We start from the raw sequence: 19,234 nt of genomic DNA, 5'->3' as shown, positions 1-19,234 counted from the left end.
ATGGATGAACAACTCAGACCTCAAATCCTTATATTTTCCTTTGTAAATGATGCCACAAAAGCACTGCTTAATCTAACCGCACCACAACAACACAGTGTTAAAAATGGAAGCTGCCACTTCTGTGTGCCAGACAAGCAGAAAGTGCATGTTGAGAAAAGGTAAAAAAAATCTCCAGACTGCTAAGACACTGAAGACGCACATTTGTACTCCTTTCCTTTCCAGATGCCGTCTCCTGCAGTCCCGTGATAGCTGAGGAGGAAGCAGGAGAAATACTCGCTTTCCCGGTAACAGAGTGGAGTTATTATCTACCTCCTTAAACACTCTTAAAAAATTTCCCTGAGACCAGGACAGGAAGAGCACTTGAAATCAGATGAACACCAGTAGAAATCCCTCAAAATGAGGGCAAGATTTAAAATGTGGAAGAATATAGAAGTCTCTGTTTCTGATTGTTCTTTGTACCTAGTGGATGAACAATAGGCTCAGGACAAACTACTACCTTCTGTCTACACATCTGCAAGTCCATAAAGACACAGACAACAAAAACAGAAAGAATTATTTAGCAAAATGTCATTTCCCTTTAAGAAGGGTTATAAGATCCTTGGGAACTTGGAAAAAGGAAGTCCTTTTATGTTCTCTTAATTTTAAGCTTTAAAAAATCACTTTTCATTACAAACAATTTATTGTTGAAAATTTAGAAAATTTACATAGTCAAAATAGACAAAATAACTACTGGAGATTACACTGTAAATGGATAATGCTGCTAAACATTATTGTTATTATTGATTTCCAGAATATTCTTGATCAGATATTTAATATACTTTAGAAAGGCTTGGAAACTCTGAGAAGTTCAGGGGTTATGCGAGTTTACTGAATGATACTTACAATAAATGAACCCATTTCAGAAGCAAATGTGGGAAAAATGAAGGTCTGTTATTTTTATGATATCAGCTTGTACTTTACTAATTTTTTACACTACACTATGGTGTAGTCAGTAGCTCAACTAGTTTTGCCCAGCTCTCCCTGTCTCACTCACAAGGCACCGGTTATGGGTCCCTCATGTCTACGACATCGCAGGTACACAGTTTAAAATTCATGTAGTATACAAGCAGAAAATGCAGTAAAATTTGCTGTCGTATCTATACCCTCACTAACAGCCATCTTGATTGATTTGCTGTTGACACTCCTACTAAAAGTGACTAATTGAGAAGCCTTGTCATGAAGAAAAGTACTTTATTTATTTACTTATATTGTTGTCCAAGTGCATTTGTCTCCATTTTCACCCCACCACTGCCCCCCACACCACCCATCCCCGCCTCCCACCCTCCAACCTACACCCTCTTTGGCTATGTCCATGTGTCCTTTATACATGTTCCTTGATGGATTTTACCCTATTTCCCCCCATTATCTCTCCCCACCTCCCCCTCTGGTTACTGTCAATTTGTTCTTTATTTCAGTGTTTCTGATTATATTTTGCTTGCTTGTTTTGTTGATTAGATTCCACTTATAGGTGACATCACACGGTATTTGTCTCTTTGCCAGTGATACCTTGGACAAGAGTTTGATCTCCAAAATATATAAAGAACTCACATGACTCCATTCCAGGAAGACCATCCAATTAAAAAATAGTCAAAGGACCTGAACAGACTTCTCCAAGGAGGACACACAGAGGGCCCAGAGACAGATGGAAGGATGCTCGGCATCACTAGCCATCAGAGAGATGCAAATGAAAAGAAAATCACTTTAGAATAAATAAGATGATCATCTTACTACATACATTGAAAACTTTCCTCTAAAAAAAAAGAATAAAGGATTTTTTTCTTCCTCCAGGAGAATTACAAGGGTTAGTCACATCATCGGTGGGTGGGTTGGGAACATCCACAAGTTCACTCCATGAACAGGAGAGAGTGGACATAGAACAGGCTCAGCTCCTCCATCAGTCTGGTCCCTGGGACCATAAGAAGATGTGCCCCATACAGCATGTGATGGAGAGCAGCCAATTCCTAGCTCATGAATGGTCAAGAACTTTCTAAATATAATAATAACCCTGAGCACTTCTAAAAATGCCAGAGATGCATTAAAAATAATTTTTTGTCTAGCAAAACTGGTTTGTCATCAGATATAACTGACATACATTTACCTAACATATATATGTCTGTACACACACACACACACACACACACACACACACACATTTTAAGACTTTAAAATGCTACATCTAGGCCTGGCATTGTTAATACAGTGATTTTGCCTCTCAAAAGGTATTTGGCAATGTTGGGAGATAGTTTTGGTTGTCATGACTGGGGGAGCACTAATGGTATTTAGTGGGTAGAGTCCAGGGATGCTGCTGAGAATCCCACAATGTATGGAACAGCTCTCCACAATCAAGAACTTTCTCTTCTGAGATGTCAAAAGTGTCAAGGTTAAGAAACTCCTAACTAGACATAGCTTAATATTTTATATTTATTTGTAATGGCTTTATTTTTTAAAATATTTCATTTATTTATTTTTAGAGAGAGGGGAAGGAGAAACAGATGGAGAAAAACATCAACGTTCGGTTGCCTCTCGCATGCTCTCTACTGAGGACCTGGCCTGCAACCCAGACATGTGCCCTGACTGGGAATCGAACCAGCGACCCTTTGGTTCGCAGGTCCACATTCAATCTACTAAGCCACACCAGCAAGGATAATGCTGCATGTTTCATCTTTACTTACTGTCACTTGCAAATTTGCTTACTGCCAAGTAGAAAACAGTGTGACTCACTTCTCAGAGGATGATGTTCTGCTGTTTAATGGTAGGTAACATTTCTGGATGTAGTGTAGCTCCTTGATTTTATGTTTGAAAAGTCTCTAGGAAGACTTGGCGTTACCCTTGGCTACGTTGTCAGTACGGCATAACCCTTCAGTTCTCTCAAGTTAAGAAGAACACATTTAGCAACAGCCTTTTTCTATCCTAAGAGTAGAAAAACTACCTTTCTTACTGATTCCTTATTCACCCCTCTCTTTATACATCTTGATGTTAAATGTGAAACCATATACCAGAGCCAGGGACACAGAGAAGGAACAAAGGGTACGAAGAACCAACATGATACAGTGTTCAGAAAACAAGAGTTATCAAATATTTGCCCATCTTCAGTGGGGTTAAAAGAAGTTTATGTTTACTATAACTTATCAATATAAAATAAATGCAGCCTTGTTCCAATCTTTGTGCTACATACCAAACACAAGTGGGACTTCCAACTCCAGATAGGCTGCTTCTTTAACAAGTGATTTCAATAATTTAACTAATGGTACTGGAACTCTGAAAGGCTAAGCATCACAGTAACTGGGGGGACCAAGGGAAACACCGTGAAGACTAAATATAAGCGGATTCTATGTAGCTCAAAGGGGACCAGTTAGTTAGCCCTGAAAATAAAACAAAGCAAATCAGAGGTTTAGTGAGACGATGCCATGGACAACTGCAAGACTTTTGCGTTTTTCCTTTGTACCTTCATCCCCAAGGCATCAAGCATCACTATTCAATGGCAAATAAAATAACTTCGTGTTCATTGCTAATTATCAACATGACAAAGTAATTCAGACAAGATGTGGGCAAGCTTTTCAGTATTTCTCCTATGATTCTTCTCGATCCCTTAACACAATGAATTGGAAAATATGGACTTTATCCTATCCACAATAAATTTCATAGAATTAGAAATACTGGCCAATATTCAATGGGATGGTTTTGCTAGTGATGGGAGATACCATCATATACAAAGAAACCTTGTTTTATTTTATTTAGTTTTTACTGTATAATAACAGTGCAAGAATTCAAGAATATGCTACACTCAATCTTAACCTTAACTTTTATATAGGAACCCATGTCCTGCCTTAGCTCTATCTCACTTTTACCTCTGTCTGGTCTTGACTTTCCCCTTTATCTCTACTTTCCTTATTCCAGATCATGGACCAGAAGGTAAGCATTAATTCAACCAAGCACTTACCAAGAAGAGAAAAGGATATAAGTCAAATCAACAAGTTATAAAAAACCATAATTAATTTTTCGGTGGCCCAGTTCTAAAGTCAATGTTCTACTATAATTCTGTATAGTGTAAATGAAATAAGAACATTAGAGTAGATGGTCTGGTTAAATATCACAATAATATAATAATAACCGGTGTATAACAAGCCATCTGAGGTGCTTAGCAAAAGTGCGGATTCATGGACCTTCCCCCAATTATTCTGATTTCCCAGATCTGGGGTGATTGCCCAGTAATCTGCATTTCAACAGAAGGTCATGTATTACCTTGAGAAACTTGTAAGGCCTTACAATGCAGACTTTGTGGATGTAACGTGAATTTTATTCTCAGTTCTAATGTGGACCGTAGCACTGCAGAAGTTACTGAACTTAGCTAAGCTGTATTTTGCCATCTGTAAAGTAGAAGTAATAGTATTTATCTTTTTAATGTATTCTCTTTTTGTTTTTTTAACATTTTTATTTATTTACTTTTAGAGAGAGGGGATGGGGGAGAAAGAGAGGGAGAGAAACAGCAGTGTGTGACAGCTACACTACCAGTTGCCTCTAGCACTCCCCCAACTGGGGACCTGGCCCGCAGTCCAGGCCTGGGCCATCACCTGGAATGGAACTGAGGACCCTTTGGCTCGCAGACCAGCATCCAATCCACTGAGCCACACATGCCAGGGTTTTAATTTATTCTTAATATTAAAATATGCATTTAAAAGACCTGGCACATAATTAGTACATAATAAATGGTTTAACATTACTGGTAGTATCAGTTGCCATCAACATTATTATCATCACCATTCTGTCCCCATTAATTCTCGTATATTCATTTTAGGTAAATATAGCAGGGCTGGAGGAAATAATAAGAAACCTTTAGATGCATTTTTCTTTTACTTTAGAAAATCTAATTAAAATCAAATGCACTGCAATACTAAGTTACCATTAAGCTTCTTTGCTTTTGGCAAGAATTCTCCAGCTCCATGCGGTAATCCTCATACTTCTCAGAGACAGTACTTGGCTCTTCCATATGTTGTTTTTTAGGACAAAGCAATGCATTTTATTTAATAAATGTGATTTGATTCATTGATGATATCACAAAATATGGAAACAGTGCATATATTGTCTGTTGATTTCCTCATCGAATAATTTACATAGTTAAATGCTGACATGTTTTTGAAAGGATCGGGTGCCTTATAAGTAAATATCCAGGCAGTGCAATGTAATATGCAGAACAAATTGGGGTACAATAAATAGGATCATTTAAGAACATGTATTATCTAAATTCAAAACCTTTAAACAGGAAGGAAAACAGAGTTTTGCTTAGATATGTGGCATTAAAGGCTTCCTCTCCCTCACTAAATAATAGGAATAATGACTACATCATCATGTATCCATAATTTTATGTTGTACTATGAGCAGTATTAAGTGTGATATCCCAGACTCAGAAAAGCACAATACAAAATAATATTCAATTTTGCACAGCAAAACCCCCTTGATTACAGTGATATATGTACACTGTGGCACACTGGCACTGAAGGCCAATTTCATTTGCACACAGGTAGAGGATTCTCCCAGTTAATAAGAGCGCTGATTTCCCCCAACTAGCACCAAGTGTAAGTGCTACATTTACTACAAATAGAAAGATGCACATAATGGAATCTTACAAATACTAATTGACTTATATTATCTGGACCAGGAATGATAATGTTCTTAATAAACCGATATTAGAACAAACCCCAAGCACACCAATAAACCTGCTGCTGAAGTTATTTAATGAACTTTTAAGCAAGGAGCATGTGGTTCTAATTTAGATTCTGTTGACACAGCAGATTGTTACAACTCTAATAGTCGTGTATGATGCCACCCCCAATAGCTGATAATTGGGGCAGGTCAGTTCGCCAAGCTTTATCTCCAATTAGCATTTAAAAGGCACATTGCAAACTACAGGGGAGAACGACACAAACTTGCTATATTGGAAATGTTGATAAGAGGCCAAATGAAGCTCTTTTTTCAGAGGGAGAACGCCAATTATGCAGTAATCCAAAAATATCCACTCCGGGGAGCTACATCCCCCAGCGAAACATAATGAAACAAGTCAACCCACAGTAATACATACCCTCCCAGAGCAGTGATTGTCAACCTTTTTCATCTCATGGCACATATTAAGCTAATCACTAAAATTCTGCCTCACACCCAACTCTATTCTTTGATGTGACACCCCCCCGCAAGAAGGTACAATTTAGATTCACTCACATCACAGGGCTCTTGTTGTGTTGACAGTTGTCATTTTTTTTTAAACGTGACAGTCTAAAGGAAAAGAGGTCAGTGCCTCGGACTAAATAGTCAGGTATGAGGCATGTTTTAAAAATTCCTGCGGCCCACCATTGAAAATCTCTGTCCTAAAGAAAGAGCTTCCGTTCTCTCGTTCTCTCTGAAACTCTTTCTCCCCAACCCCTCCCCCCTCAAAAGGGCTAAGGTTACCTTTCTCGCAGTGGCTTCCTGTGAACCCAGAAGGACAGACACATGTGTTCGGTGCCACACATGTTCCACCGTATCTGCAGCCCTCTTCACAGAATGCTGTTGCAAGAGAATGGGAGATTGCTATTAGATAAAACGGGAATGAGAAACTCACGTTAAACAGCATCGTAACAATTCTTCGTTGCACAGGGAATACATAGTTGTGTTGATGTATTTAAAAATTTGGTGCACAAAAAGAAATAAATAATACTTCACTGGTTTACGTGAGATCAGTTGAAATAGTGGAGGTAAAATATTTAGCCCTGAGATGAAATATGCTGAATGGTAACTCATATGAGCAACTATTACTGTTACTCTTGTTACTGTTATTGACATATTTGAAATCAAACAGGATAAATTGAGTAACCACAAAGGATGGGATTGGGATAAGGGCAAAGGCATTTTAAGCACTATTTTCTGTAAACATCTTTATTACAATAAAGATGTTTTTACATTATTTTTTAAAGATTTGAATAGATGCAATGTTCGATAACAATACATTTAACTAACCACTAAGTTTTAAATATTTAAGACATTTCCAATATTTTTATAATAAAATCAATGCCCTGTCAGTATAGCTAGAATGTTTACACCCCAAATTATTCCTTTACGGAGAATGACTCAATGGGAAAATAGAGTTTTAGAGAGTGTAGAGTGTGTTAAGCCTTTTGACAAGCATTGCAAAATCATCCCAGCCCCACCCCTGTGCGGGCAGCCTTCCCAGATTGGGTTGGCTCCCCCCTCCTTACACCCCCACACAAGCTCTGCACACCTCTTCTTTGCAGTATGAAGTATGATTGCTAATGTATTTATAAGTGCTCATCATGTCCTGTCTCACCCATTGGAATTACAAAGGCTCATAAGGACCAATACCCTTGTTTCTCTGTGTTCTGCATTGTACCATAGCCTCAATATCTGAGTGCATAGTAGATGCTCAAAAACTACTTGCCGAATTAACTTATATTCTGCAGGTTGTTCTGACAGAATAACTCTTCCTCTAACAATGCTGCAACACTTTCATTCAGAACAATTTATTATGCAACCTGGCTGGATAACCAATAATTCCATGTACTAATGCAGCAACATTTCTCACTAATGAAGATGATTGCAACTTGTTAATCCAGAGTTTCTTTTATTCACAAGAGAACTAAGTGATACAATTATTGTATTTATAATTGCAGTTAGAAAATGTCAGCCTGAAAAAATGGTATGGTTATATTTTGCCATTATCACATAAATAATATGGGTTTAACTTCAAAAAGTCGCCAAACATCTTTAGGTAGTTGAATGCTAGTTCAAGTGCACAGAAATTCTCACCATATTATCATTTTCCACATCACTGAATATCCACCATATGATGTAACATTTTGTAGCTTAGTAATTAATTGTGAGTTTTTTTGCTCCTGCCAGCGGTATTTAAATACCATTTTCCCTTTCCAGCATTTAACTACCTTGAAAATATATATATATATAACATATATGTGTATATATATGTGTATACACATATGTATGTGTTCAACACACACATATACACACACATACGTAAACATACACACATATGCTCAAGGTATGTTTAACACAAAAACCTAAATATATATATATAAAAACTCTTGTCCCCACCATCATGCCTTTTGGGCTCTGGTGATTGACATTTCAAAGTTAATAAGGAAACAGAAAACAGGAAAGTGTTTCTGCACACAAAAAATGACAGATGGAAAGCTGTTAAGGAAAGTTTCAAGCGGCAACCAAAGAAGACAGGGTCTGGAAGCAGGAAGCCCAGCTCGGGAGTTTTAGCAGGCCTGTCAAAACACAGTTGATCCAGACCTCTGTGTGTGCACACACACACAGCACACCCAGAGATCTGCAGACCTGGCAGGAGACTCAGGGCTGCTTCCTAACACATGTGTGTTCTCGATTTACTCAGCCCTTAAACAGAAACGATAATACCAGATTTTCAAAGAAAGCATGAGGTGCTTGTGATATCCTAAGAATGGAATGATGCACATAATGTTCGTGATGCTCCAAGAATGTACTTGATAAATGGGGTGTTATAAAGATGAAATGAGTTTGCATTTGTCAGGGACTTAAAATACTGTGGTGCAGTGTTACAGATGTATTTTGTTCAATAAAACCAGTTATAATGATAGCAATACCATTATGACTGTGCATCATGGACCAGGAGCAAACTGTCAGCCTAATAGCTGGACAATAAACCCATCCCATACGATGTCCGGTTTCACCAAGATGGGTTGCTATGATCTTGTGATCAATCTATGCTGACTTAGTTTCCAGGAAGAGTAGTAAGAGTCCTTATCATGCAACTACCAGTAGGTGCTATGGTTTCCATTATAAAAATGCTGAAATTGGGGCTCAGAAATCCAGTGGCCAATTTAAGGCTGCGTGGGTAGAAAGTAGCAGAGCCCAGACTCAGAGCCTTCCCTACTCTTTCTACATCACAGTGCAGTTTTATCTGCCATGTGATATTCACATAGGCAGGTTTCTCCCATTTTTGAATACTTCCTTAAGAGCTATGGGAACTGACTACAAGTTAAAAAAAAAATGCCCAAATTGTGCAAATGGCATTGAAGAAGGCAGGTAGGGACCTATTCAAGTTCATTTACTTAAAATCTAATCTCCACTATGGTCTGAGTCTAGTCCCATTTTACCTAATCTAAACATAGATTATTTCAAAGGGAATTGATCTAGAATAAAGAAGAAATTCCTTTCCTACAGGAACCTTACATAAAATGACACAGTAACTTCAAAAAACACAAAAACAAAGAAGCAGTGTGTCATTCAAAACTTAAGCTACTATGGGGAAATCAAGTTGCCTTTAAATACCTCATAGAGCATCAAAGTATACTGTCATATCCTAGTCTGAAGACTGCGGATGGGTTATATATACCTGGACAGGCTCTTCTTGATCCACTACGAACCTAGCACTTCAAACAAGGACTCTGATCCTCTGAGGACCCATAATCTGCATCATGTGGTCGATGGCATAACCAAACCGAGGCACCAAGTCTCCACTACATTTCTTTGTAGCTTAGAAGATGGGTGGCAGAAGCCACATGGTCCAAATCCTGTCTCTATACTTATTAGCTGTGTGACCTGCAGCAAATGATTTCACCCCTCTAGACCTACGGTTTTTCAAAACCAAAACAGTAATGATAATAATTAAAACACCCAGGGTGGGCAGATTAAATTCAATGACCGACATGAACGACCCAGCACCGGGCACTGCCACTGGAATATGCCCCAAGACTAACTGTGATTGTCCTTATTTATCACCAGGACTCTGCTTTTCAGAATAGCAAGACTACTGTGCACCAGTTTCTGTTCTAGAGTCTGGAGGTGCAATGGTGAGTTCCGCAGCAAATACCCTGGTGCTATGGAGCGTGTTCTTCAGTGGGGGCCCATTGTCCCTTCTTCCTGGACTTGATGATCTCAGTAGTATCGGTGTGGTTTGCAATGAAACTTGGCATCACAACACCTTTGCCAACTCAGAACCACTCAGGCCTCACCAGTATATTGCTCCTTTGTCCACCACTTTCCAGATTCCAAAGAATGGCCTGAACAAATTATAGATATAAAATGAGATCCCTAGCCTGAATCTGTCCTTAGAGTGCCACTTGGGTTGGGTCAACTCGTAATGGTACAATTTCTATTTTCTATTTTCAACTCGTAATGGTACAATTTCCATTGTGCAAGAAAATAAAATGACAAAACCCCAAATTAAGGGAGAGTTAATTCACAGAAATAATGCTTTTTTATAGTCAAAATGTCTCAGCATGTGAAACAAGGCTTAGAGATGAAGGGGAACTAAAGGAGGAGGGTGTGCAGGTGCCAGGTGTGTAGATGCCCAGCATCACCATCATCTGCTCGACTTGACAAAAAATAGTTTTACCCTAATAAAAAGTAACAGCCCTTCAAGTTCTAAACACTTTGCAGGATCCTCTCAAAGTTTTACTGGTGTGCTTTTAGTTCCAAGGGACATCCTGTATCCTGATAAAATGAGGAAACACACATTTCAGTGTGACCTGTTAGAAGGAAACCCATTTCTTCCACCCTGTTCTCCTTGAGGACGCATTTTCCTTAAGATCATTTCTGACCTCTCTTTGCTAGCTTTGTTCATTTTGCCTCTGGGGAGGTAGAGGAAATTATTCTACTGATAACTTTGGGAAAAATAAACATCAGTTTGATGTATCTCGGAGGGGGGGGAAGCAGGAGAATGGGTGGGGAAGAGCCTTATGATTAGAAATAGGTAACGGTAACATTTCTTGTTTGGATGCTGAGCTATCAGGAATAAGCTACATTGTTAAAATAACTATCAAGGTGTCTAAATAAATACAAGCTCTTCACTGTGGATGGTTACAGGGTGGCATGAACCAAAAGTAATAATTCATTTAACCATGTGCACCGAAAATCTGAAAGGGGGAAAGAATATTTAAAATTGGGTCATGTTTAGTGAAACCCCACGCTCACCTCGTTTCTTGCTTGTGAGTGAGCTGCCTTCGGGTGCACCGATTTTCCCTACCTCCCTGAGGACACATTCCGCCGGGCCCTCCTGTTTATTCTGTGTTCATTCTTAGCAGACTCACTTGGCTCACAGACTTAAACTTATGTTTTCCAATCCAGCTCTGTCAATAATAAAAGTGACATCATCATGTTTGCCTTTTGTTTTATGTTCAGAACAGATTTACCAAAGGCTGTCTCAAATATCTTGGTTATTACAAGAAGGTGTGTAGGGTCAGGGTGTTACTGGCATTTGGTGGCCAGAGCACAGGCCTGTTGTTGGACATCCTACAAAGCACGGACGGCCCTGAATAACAAAGGATTACCTGGCTCAAATGTCGACAGTGCTGAGGTTGGGAAACTCTGTTTCAACTTCACACAATGAAGTCTACTGGGTATCTCCAGGAGCAGAATGATGTTATTATAATCTCTTTTTTCCATACCTATCCCTCTCCAGCTCTCCCCCACAGATAGAGTTTAAAATACAGAGAAAAGGGAGAGAGGGAAAAGCACCCAGATGGTTAGTCTAGTATAGAAAAACTAGCATCCAGATGTCTGCAATGGTCACCTTTCATGTCATTATTCCTTTCTTAAACTCCGAGTATAATACATAGTCTAGTATTTGATCATTGGCCTCCAAATCACCTTCGACCCCTATCACTTACTATAACTGGGGGTATTCACGGCTCTGATAGCTATTTCCACTCTCCTTTTCAACACCAATGGTAACAACAGTACAATGGTAATTTCATTTATCAAAGACAACATTCCATCTCATCTTTACAGTAATTGTGCATTCGTCATGTCCCCATTGTCAGAAGAGAAAGCTGGCGTAGAGGAGTTACATAAGATATTGAAGGTCACTCTGCTAAGTGGCATCCTGGGTTCCAAACTCAGACCCTCAACCACACCACTAAGTCATCTCTGTTTAGGGCTTGACCACCTACCATGTGGAGATAACGTGCTAGTTGCTCACAAGTCTACAACGAGGCAAAAAATGGGCCCCATCCCTAAGAAGCTCATGACTGAGTAGCAGAGGATGGCATGTACAAAACCAAGCATAAAAAAATGTGGTAAGTACTATTGTAGCGGTACAAATGAAGTGCTGAGGATACATGGAGGGCACGATTAATCATGTCTGGCGGATGGACGCAAAGCTTTGCACAGATGCTGGCATTTGAGTTAGACATGGAAGAACAAATAGGATTTTAGAGAAGCGCAGGAGAAGGGACAGGTCAGGTCAATGTTTTGTCCTGTGGAATGAATGGCACTGGACACAGGAAGACAATGAACAGGTATTTAGAACTCACATCGAGGTTAGAAGAGAGTGCAGTGAGCCTTGCAGGGAAGCAGGAGAAGTTCAGAATCTGTGAACAGCCATCTCCTTCTTCCCATCTCCACCCACTTCCCAGATTTGGTTCTTAAGACACAATAGTGGGATGCCCAGATATCAACCTATAGACTCTTCTTTTGTCCCATTCATTATTCTAGTTAGTTGAAGACACAGTGCTTTGCTGATCCGTTTTATTGCACTGAATAAGAAATAAGTTTTAAATCAGAAAACCCTCACATGCACACATGGACATCCAGAGATATAATATTTACTCTCAGTATGTGTGATGCATTCAGATATTTTCCATTGTATTGACTTCTATTGTGTTGACTTCTATAGTGTTGTACTGTATTGTACTGTAGTGAGTATCATTTATAGAATGAAACTGTGATCCAATGACTTGCTTTTCTGACCCACTAAATCTGCAGTTTAAACTGTGACCTTGTTTCACACATTCTGGGTAATTGCCATATTCTTCTAGTCCATAACATTCCGTGATAGGATGGGGTCACAGAGTCACTGCGAATGAATCTTCACATCTTCAAACTGAAATGTTGTTATTAGCTCAAAAAGGCTGACAAGAAAAGCTCTAAAAGGGCCATTTTCTATGGGTGTAGTTGCAACTGAAACTGGGCAGCCGGAAGGTTGAAATACTGACCATCTACGTAGGCCTGTAGAGATAGTCTCTTTATGGAGAACGGACTCGATGGGAGTGGCATGAGCATTTTTGGCCTGTACATGGGCTTCTCTAACTGCGAGATTTTCAAGGACCAGGATTAAGCTTTTTTGCAAACTCTCCATTCCTCTACATCATCTTAAATGGTGGTGGTATTAAACTCATATGTGTTGACAAAATAAATTAATCATATGGAGAAAATAAAAAGTTTGATAAGACAGTCCTGTCTATAAAACTATGTCATTAAATCTGAGATAAATATCTGACATGAAGATATCAAGTCAGATCAATCTGCTTAAAAATTTTATTAAGCATCTACTATGTGCTAGACATCACATACTCTAATTTTTTAGCCTCTCAGATCAAGGAGAGCAGGGATTGTATCTTAAGATATAATCCCTGCTCTCCTTGATCTGAGAGGCTAAAAATGTGTGTGGTTCTACTTAAAAACGATTCCTCCTCAGGGGACACTGGGTGATGCCTGGGTCATTTTCAGTTGTCACAACCGTGAGAGGGCTGCTACAGGTGGCCCTCCTGGTGAGTGGAGACCAAGGGTGCTGCTAAACAGCCCACAGCAGAGAATCGTCCAGACCACCATTAACAGCGCCCAAGCTGAGAAAAGACGGTTCTTCATGCAGTCATTCGGCAACTGAGCAGCCTCTGTAACCAGGATTACTCTGAGAGCCAGGACCCATGTAGAACAGCTAAAAATATTCTATGGAGAAGATATGAAATAACAAAATCAATCTTTGTGATAAAAAAAAAACAGAGCAGAGCAGCATGACAAAGGCTGTGCCGGGGGAAGGGTGGTAGAAACAGGGTGATCACAAACGGCCTCATGGGAACGGTGGCGTCTGAGTAAAGAGTGAAAGAGGGGAATGAGCAACTCACGCAGGCATCACATAGAAGACTGTTGCAGGCAGAGGTTACAGCAAGTGCCAACTCAGGCCCAGAGAAGTAGAATGTGCAGATCACATAGTGCCTTTCGGATCCTAGCAATACTGCCTGCGCAAGGTCAAGAGACGGTAATGAGAAGGAAAGGACCGTTTCTGCCTGGAAGGTCGAGAAGAGCTCCCCAGAAGGACCAAGATCTGAGCTGAATCAAAACAAAATAGCCAGGCAGGTTGGGGCCAAGGATGTCGGAGCCATGGGGCAGGAATGGCATGTGCGAGGTGCAGAGGCACGGAGCACTCCTGGGTAGACGGGAAGGCGGCCTCGGCTCTCTGGTAGGCCTGCTGTGAGGAAGCGGGTACAGTCACGGGAGCTGGTGCTTCACTAACGCAGACTTGGGGCCATTCCACAGAAGAGCCACTCTGCTCTGCCTTTCTCACCAGGCACCCACTGGCCTTATGAAGGACTTAGGACTCCCAGCACTGTCTTATTTTTCCACGATTTCAGGGTCATCCAGCACAGAAGTATTGGTTTTTTTCCGAGGAAGTCAGTCGAAATGTTGAACATGAGTCAGCATTTATGAGATTAAAATCTCTGCAGTTTATAAATGGAAGAATCATATAAAAGAAAGAGCAATTCAATAGGAAGTTGCTAACAACTTGGAAGTGAGGAATATCCAGCCTTGACATTGTGTACCTTGGGGATGATAAATCACTGAGACATTATCCAAATAACCTGGTGCTTAGATAATTCTTCGCCACAGAACTATGGGAGCAGTTAAGAGCATGATTCTGATAATGGAGACCTGGGTTCCAGCCATGGTTGTAGCCCTTAGTAACTGGATGATTTTTCCCAGCTTTATTCAGATAGAATTGACATACACTATGGTGTAAGCTTAAGGTGTACAGCATGTTCACTTGGTACATTTATATATTGCCAAATGACTACCACAATGAGTAAATTTGGAAATTGGCTTCAGCTCCTTCAGCATCAAATCCCCTATCTGTGCAAGTGGGTCAACAGAAGAATCTTTGCCATACAGGTATTAGCAGGATTAAACAGGATAGTGCATGCAAAGTACCAGGCCTACTGCTCAACCTAGTGTGTCCCCAGTAAGGTTAGTTCTTCTTAAATCTGTCAGCCTCTCTCTCTCTAGCTTAATTCACAGAGTGCAGCATTTTCTTCTCAAACGTCAAACTTCGCAGTCTGCCTTCCCTGACTGGCGCACAAATCAATGGCAGAGTTTGAGAGCTTGTTGGGCACTGGGATCAATTGCAAAGAAAATGATGAGGGATTAAGATAAACACCAAAGGAGAAGAACAGGCAGAGAGATGGTGCTCAAACTTCAAAAAGCAAAACTCAGGAATTCAGGTCAGGAGTCCCTATGACGTAGACACTAAGGCAACAGTCAAATGACATCTTTGCGGCAGAATCTCGGAAAGCAACTCAAACTGGTGTTCAGCGATTGCCGGAGCGCTAAGGAGGGGAGCCTAGAAGTGCCGTCTGTGCAAAGCGGTAGAGGAGAAAGCCCAGGGGCAGCTGGTCACAGGTTCCCTGCTGCACTGCCACATTGGATCTGACATGTATATTACCCAGGAAAGTCACAGTCTAGAGACTTTAAGAAATAGATTTCAGCAAATCCCCCCCAGGGAAAAACATTCCACCATTTCACACAACCATATGGAATTAGATGCTAAATCTTGAGTGAGTTATGCCCTCAAGCTGCAGGGATGGTGGCTGGGTAAGGCTACTCCGACCAGAGCCCTGGGGCGGGCCTCTTCATTTCCCCCCTCCGTCTTGAAATGTAAGCAATTTCTCAGACTTGTAATGTATGTTGTGCTTTTGTTTGAAAAAAAAAATGCTTCCCGGGAATATTTAGAGGTAATCTGTAATATATCTTCATTTTTTAATGAATGGGGCCCTGACAGGAGAGACATTAGGTGACGTGTCCGAGAGAAATGAAGGACGGAGCAGAGACTGAGAATTCCAGCCTCTGAGATTCTGACATAGCATCAGGTGCCGGATAAGCATGGCCGACTTCACCCGAGGGGAGAAAACTGGGAGTTTTTAAAAAGTGAGGAAGAGAGGAAGCAGGTAGAAATAAGGGGTGAGCAAAAGATGAAAGAAGAAAGAGAATGGAGGGAGAAATTGAGGGGAAAGACTGACCTTACCGGCCAACACTGTCCCCCCACCATTTCGCTACCTGACCCCCAGACTGCCGGATGACAGACCCTGGCACACGGGCAGCCTGGGTGCAAACCTCAGACTTGCCTTTTCCTAGCGGTGCAACCTGGAGCTAATCTAGAAACATCTGGAAACCTTATTTTTCCCATGACAGAACAGGAAGTAAAAACACCACTTTCTTTACATGGTTTTAATGAGAAATACAGGTTACTGTAGGCTGAGCATTAGATCCGGGTGTGCTCAAAAGATATTAAGAATTATTGACATTATCATTATATTAGTCCTATATGGTACTTACCTACCTGGGGGGGAACCCATTTGGGGAAAAATACACTAATATGGGGAACTAAAGGTAAAGACACTCCAACTTACAGGGTTATTAGACTGTCATTTGTATTTTTTTGAAGATGTAGTATTTTTTAATTCCAGGCTTGAAGGTGTGAACCAAGGAGTTCAGAGTTAGAATCATTAATTATCATGCTGTAGCATACAAAGAATTCCAAAGAGCTCTGTTTGCTACAGGATTCAAAAACATATATTTGACCTTTCTTTAGCTGCCTTCAAAGTCAAAAGGCAGGGTCTTCTTAAGTGAGTGCATCTGATTAATGGCTGCTTTCACGCTGCCTAAGCCCGCTGGGCCTTGATCCTTCACCATGGCCCAGTTACCTGCCTTTCCGGATACTTAGCTATATCTCATCTATCATGTGAGCTGCCCTCATTCTTGAGCTAATGTTATTTTTGAAATATTTAGGCTCAAGTCCCTCAAAATGTAGTTCTAAGGTACAGATGGCATGGTGGAGGTCCAAGAACACAGTCATTCCCTGGCATCAGAGAAACCTGGATTAAATCACTAGCTGTGTGACCTTCAGAAAGTTACTTACCTTCTCTGAGCCTCAGTTTGCCCACTGGTGAAATAAAGACCTGAAGAGTTCTTCTTCAAGTTGCAGTGGAGGTTAAATAACAGGATAAATATGAAAGCAAGAAGCAGAGCCTGCCTCCCTTTCCAGATCTATCTCCTGCCACTTTGCACCAGCAGCCTTATCCCATCAGACACACTTCTCCAAACATCCTGAGGCTGTTCTTCTATCCACCTATTTAGTCCACACGAAACTGGCCATGATGGGATTAAGCAAGATGGCTTGACTGACCACTTCCTGAGGGTAATATCCAGTAGTTATCATGATGTCCATCTTTTCTCCCAACTGGGAAACTGTTCCCAATTCAGACTCGGCTGGCAGGGAATCTTCTCATGGAGAGAACTTTAAAATATGTTCCCCATCCCCACAGTGTGCAGAGAACACTGTATATGATCAGTGTTACAGAACAAGAGGTCCGAGGGGGGGCGATATTCGGCCTACCTAGGGATGCCAAAAAAACTGCTACAGAACAGGGGCCCCTCCCAAGGATAGAATACTAATATCTCCTGGGCTCTTCTGTCCGCCGCCAATTGGAAAGACATCTCTCAATGCCAGAGATTTGTGAAAAGGAAACAAAATGTTTATTTAATGCTATTTAGGCCTAATGCCTCCACTAAAATATCAAAGTCCTTTAGGGTATATGCCTACACCCACACAGCGCTCCCTTCTCCTACTGTCCCAACTCCGGGTACCGTAAATCAGGAAAAGAGCACACGTCTGTGTTGCAGGCTGCTGGCACCGTCAGCTGGGTCACTGTGCAGGATCTCGAGTTAATCCAAAGTGCTGTGGTACCCTCTCATGGTCCACTGGAAAGAGTCCTTTGTACCCAGTTCCAGTCAAAGTCTCTCTTGCTTTTTCAGGCCCCGTGGCCAAAGGGGGCACCCCAAAGCCGCATGGGCCTCTTCTACCAAAGCTGCAGGGGTCCACACTCCACTAAAAGCATGCGTCTTTCTTCTTCACCTGGCTGCAGGGATCTCCATTCTGGCAAAGCTGTGTGGTTTTCCCTTTCACCTGGGAAAGAGGGGGTCCGCACTCTGCCAAAACTACGTGGCTCCCTCTTTCACCTGGCCAAGAGGGGACCCTTACTTTGTTGAAACTGCGTGGCTCTCTCCTACATGACTGCAGTGGTCCTCCCTCTGCCCCAAACCACATGGCTCTCTCCTACATCTGGGCAGTTATCACCTCATGTCCTGGAGCCAATCTTCTCTAAGCTCTCATGCAGGAACACACTGTCACTCAGGGGCGCAGCCTCCAGTTACATCCTGGGTAGAAGCCACTCCCTGGCTCAAAACCTGGCCACAGCTATTTAACATATCTATGAAACCAGTTAAGGGTTATAGATATGTTAAATAATCATTCCAGAGGTTAGCTGCAAAACTGTTGCTATGCAAAACAGCTCTCAATGGCCCTGGCTCTATTTGTCTCTTCCCCTTGAGGGGAGAGGGGAGGACATCTTATACTCTCTCCAATATTCCTATACACTTTGAATTCTGGACACCATTCCAAATGTTCCCCCCCCCCACCTTGGCTGCACCCTGTATCAAGAGGAGTATGATTCTAGCCAAGAAAAGACAGGCACAGAGTATCCAGGATAAAGGGAAAGAAAGACAGGGCATTTCACAGCCCCAGTCAGCATTTTCAGAGTACACATGAGAGGAGCAAAGCCTCCCATGGAGCCCTGTCTGCTGTGGCTCAGTGGATCGAGTGCCGGGAAGCGAACCAAAGGGTAGCTGGTTTGATTCCCAGTCAGGGCACATGCTTAGGTTGTGGGCCAGGTCCCCAGTAGGGGGCACGAAAGACAACCAACCACACATTGATGTTTCTCTCCCTCTCTTTCTCCCTCCCTTCCCCTCTCTCTAAAAATAAGTAAAATCTTTTTTTAAAAAGAAGAAATCATTTAATAACAATTGGCCTTAAGGACTCTATTCTTTCCTTGTATAAGAGTAAGAAGAAGAAAACTCAAGTAAAACAATACTTTGCAATAAAAACTATCCTACGAGGAATCAGAACATCACTGAACAGGATCCAAAATGGATCAAATCTACTATTAAAGACACACTGATTAAGGGCCATCTTCAATTTTTTGTTTGCTCATTTGTTTATTATTCTAGTGAGAAGCACTGTGGGATTAATAGCAAATCCACTGCAGGCCTTAGAAATCTGGGTTCTAAAATAATATTCTGAAAATTTATTTAGTATTAT

The 19,234-nt window shown here is 41.1% G+C and overlaps 1 protein-coding gene across 2 annotated transcripts in view; it reads right to left on the bottom strand.

Annotated features, from left to right (window-relative positions):
* NELL1 (neural EGFL like 1) overlaps positions 1–19,234 on the bottom strand; it is a 734,878-nt gene that overhangs the window by 169,060 nt on the left and 546,584 nt on the right. For both annotated transcript variants that reach the window (XM_037162229.2, XM_037162218.2), the window contains exon 15: positions 6,481–6,576. In XM_037162229.2, the coding sequence (XP_037018124.2) occupies positions 6,481–6,576 (96 nt within the window). The remainder of the gene's footprint in view (positions 1–6,480; positions 6,577–19,234) is intronic.

This window comes from Artibeus jamaicensis, unplaced genomic scaffold (assembly GCF_021234435.1).
Source record: "Artibeus jamaicensis isolate MK-2021 breed Jamaican fruit bat unplaced genomic scaffold, CSHL_Jam_final contig_797, whole genome shotgun sequence".
NCBI lineage: Eukaryota > Metazoa > Chordata > Mammalia > Chiroptera > Phyllostomidae > Artibeus > Artibeus jamaicensis.
This window is presented reverse-complemented; position numbering and strand designations above follow the sequence as displayed.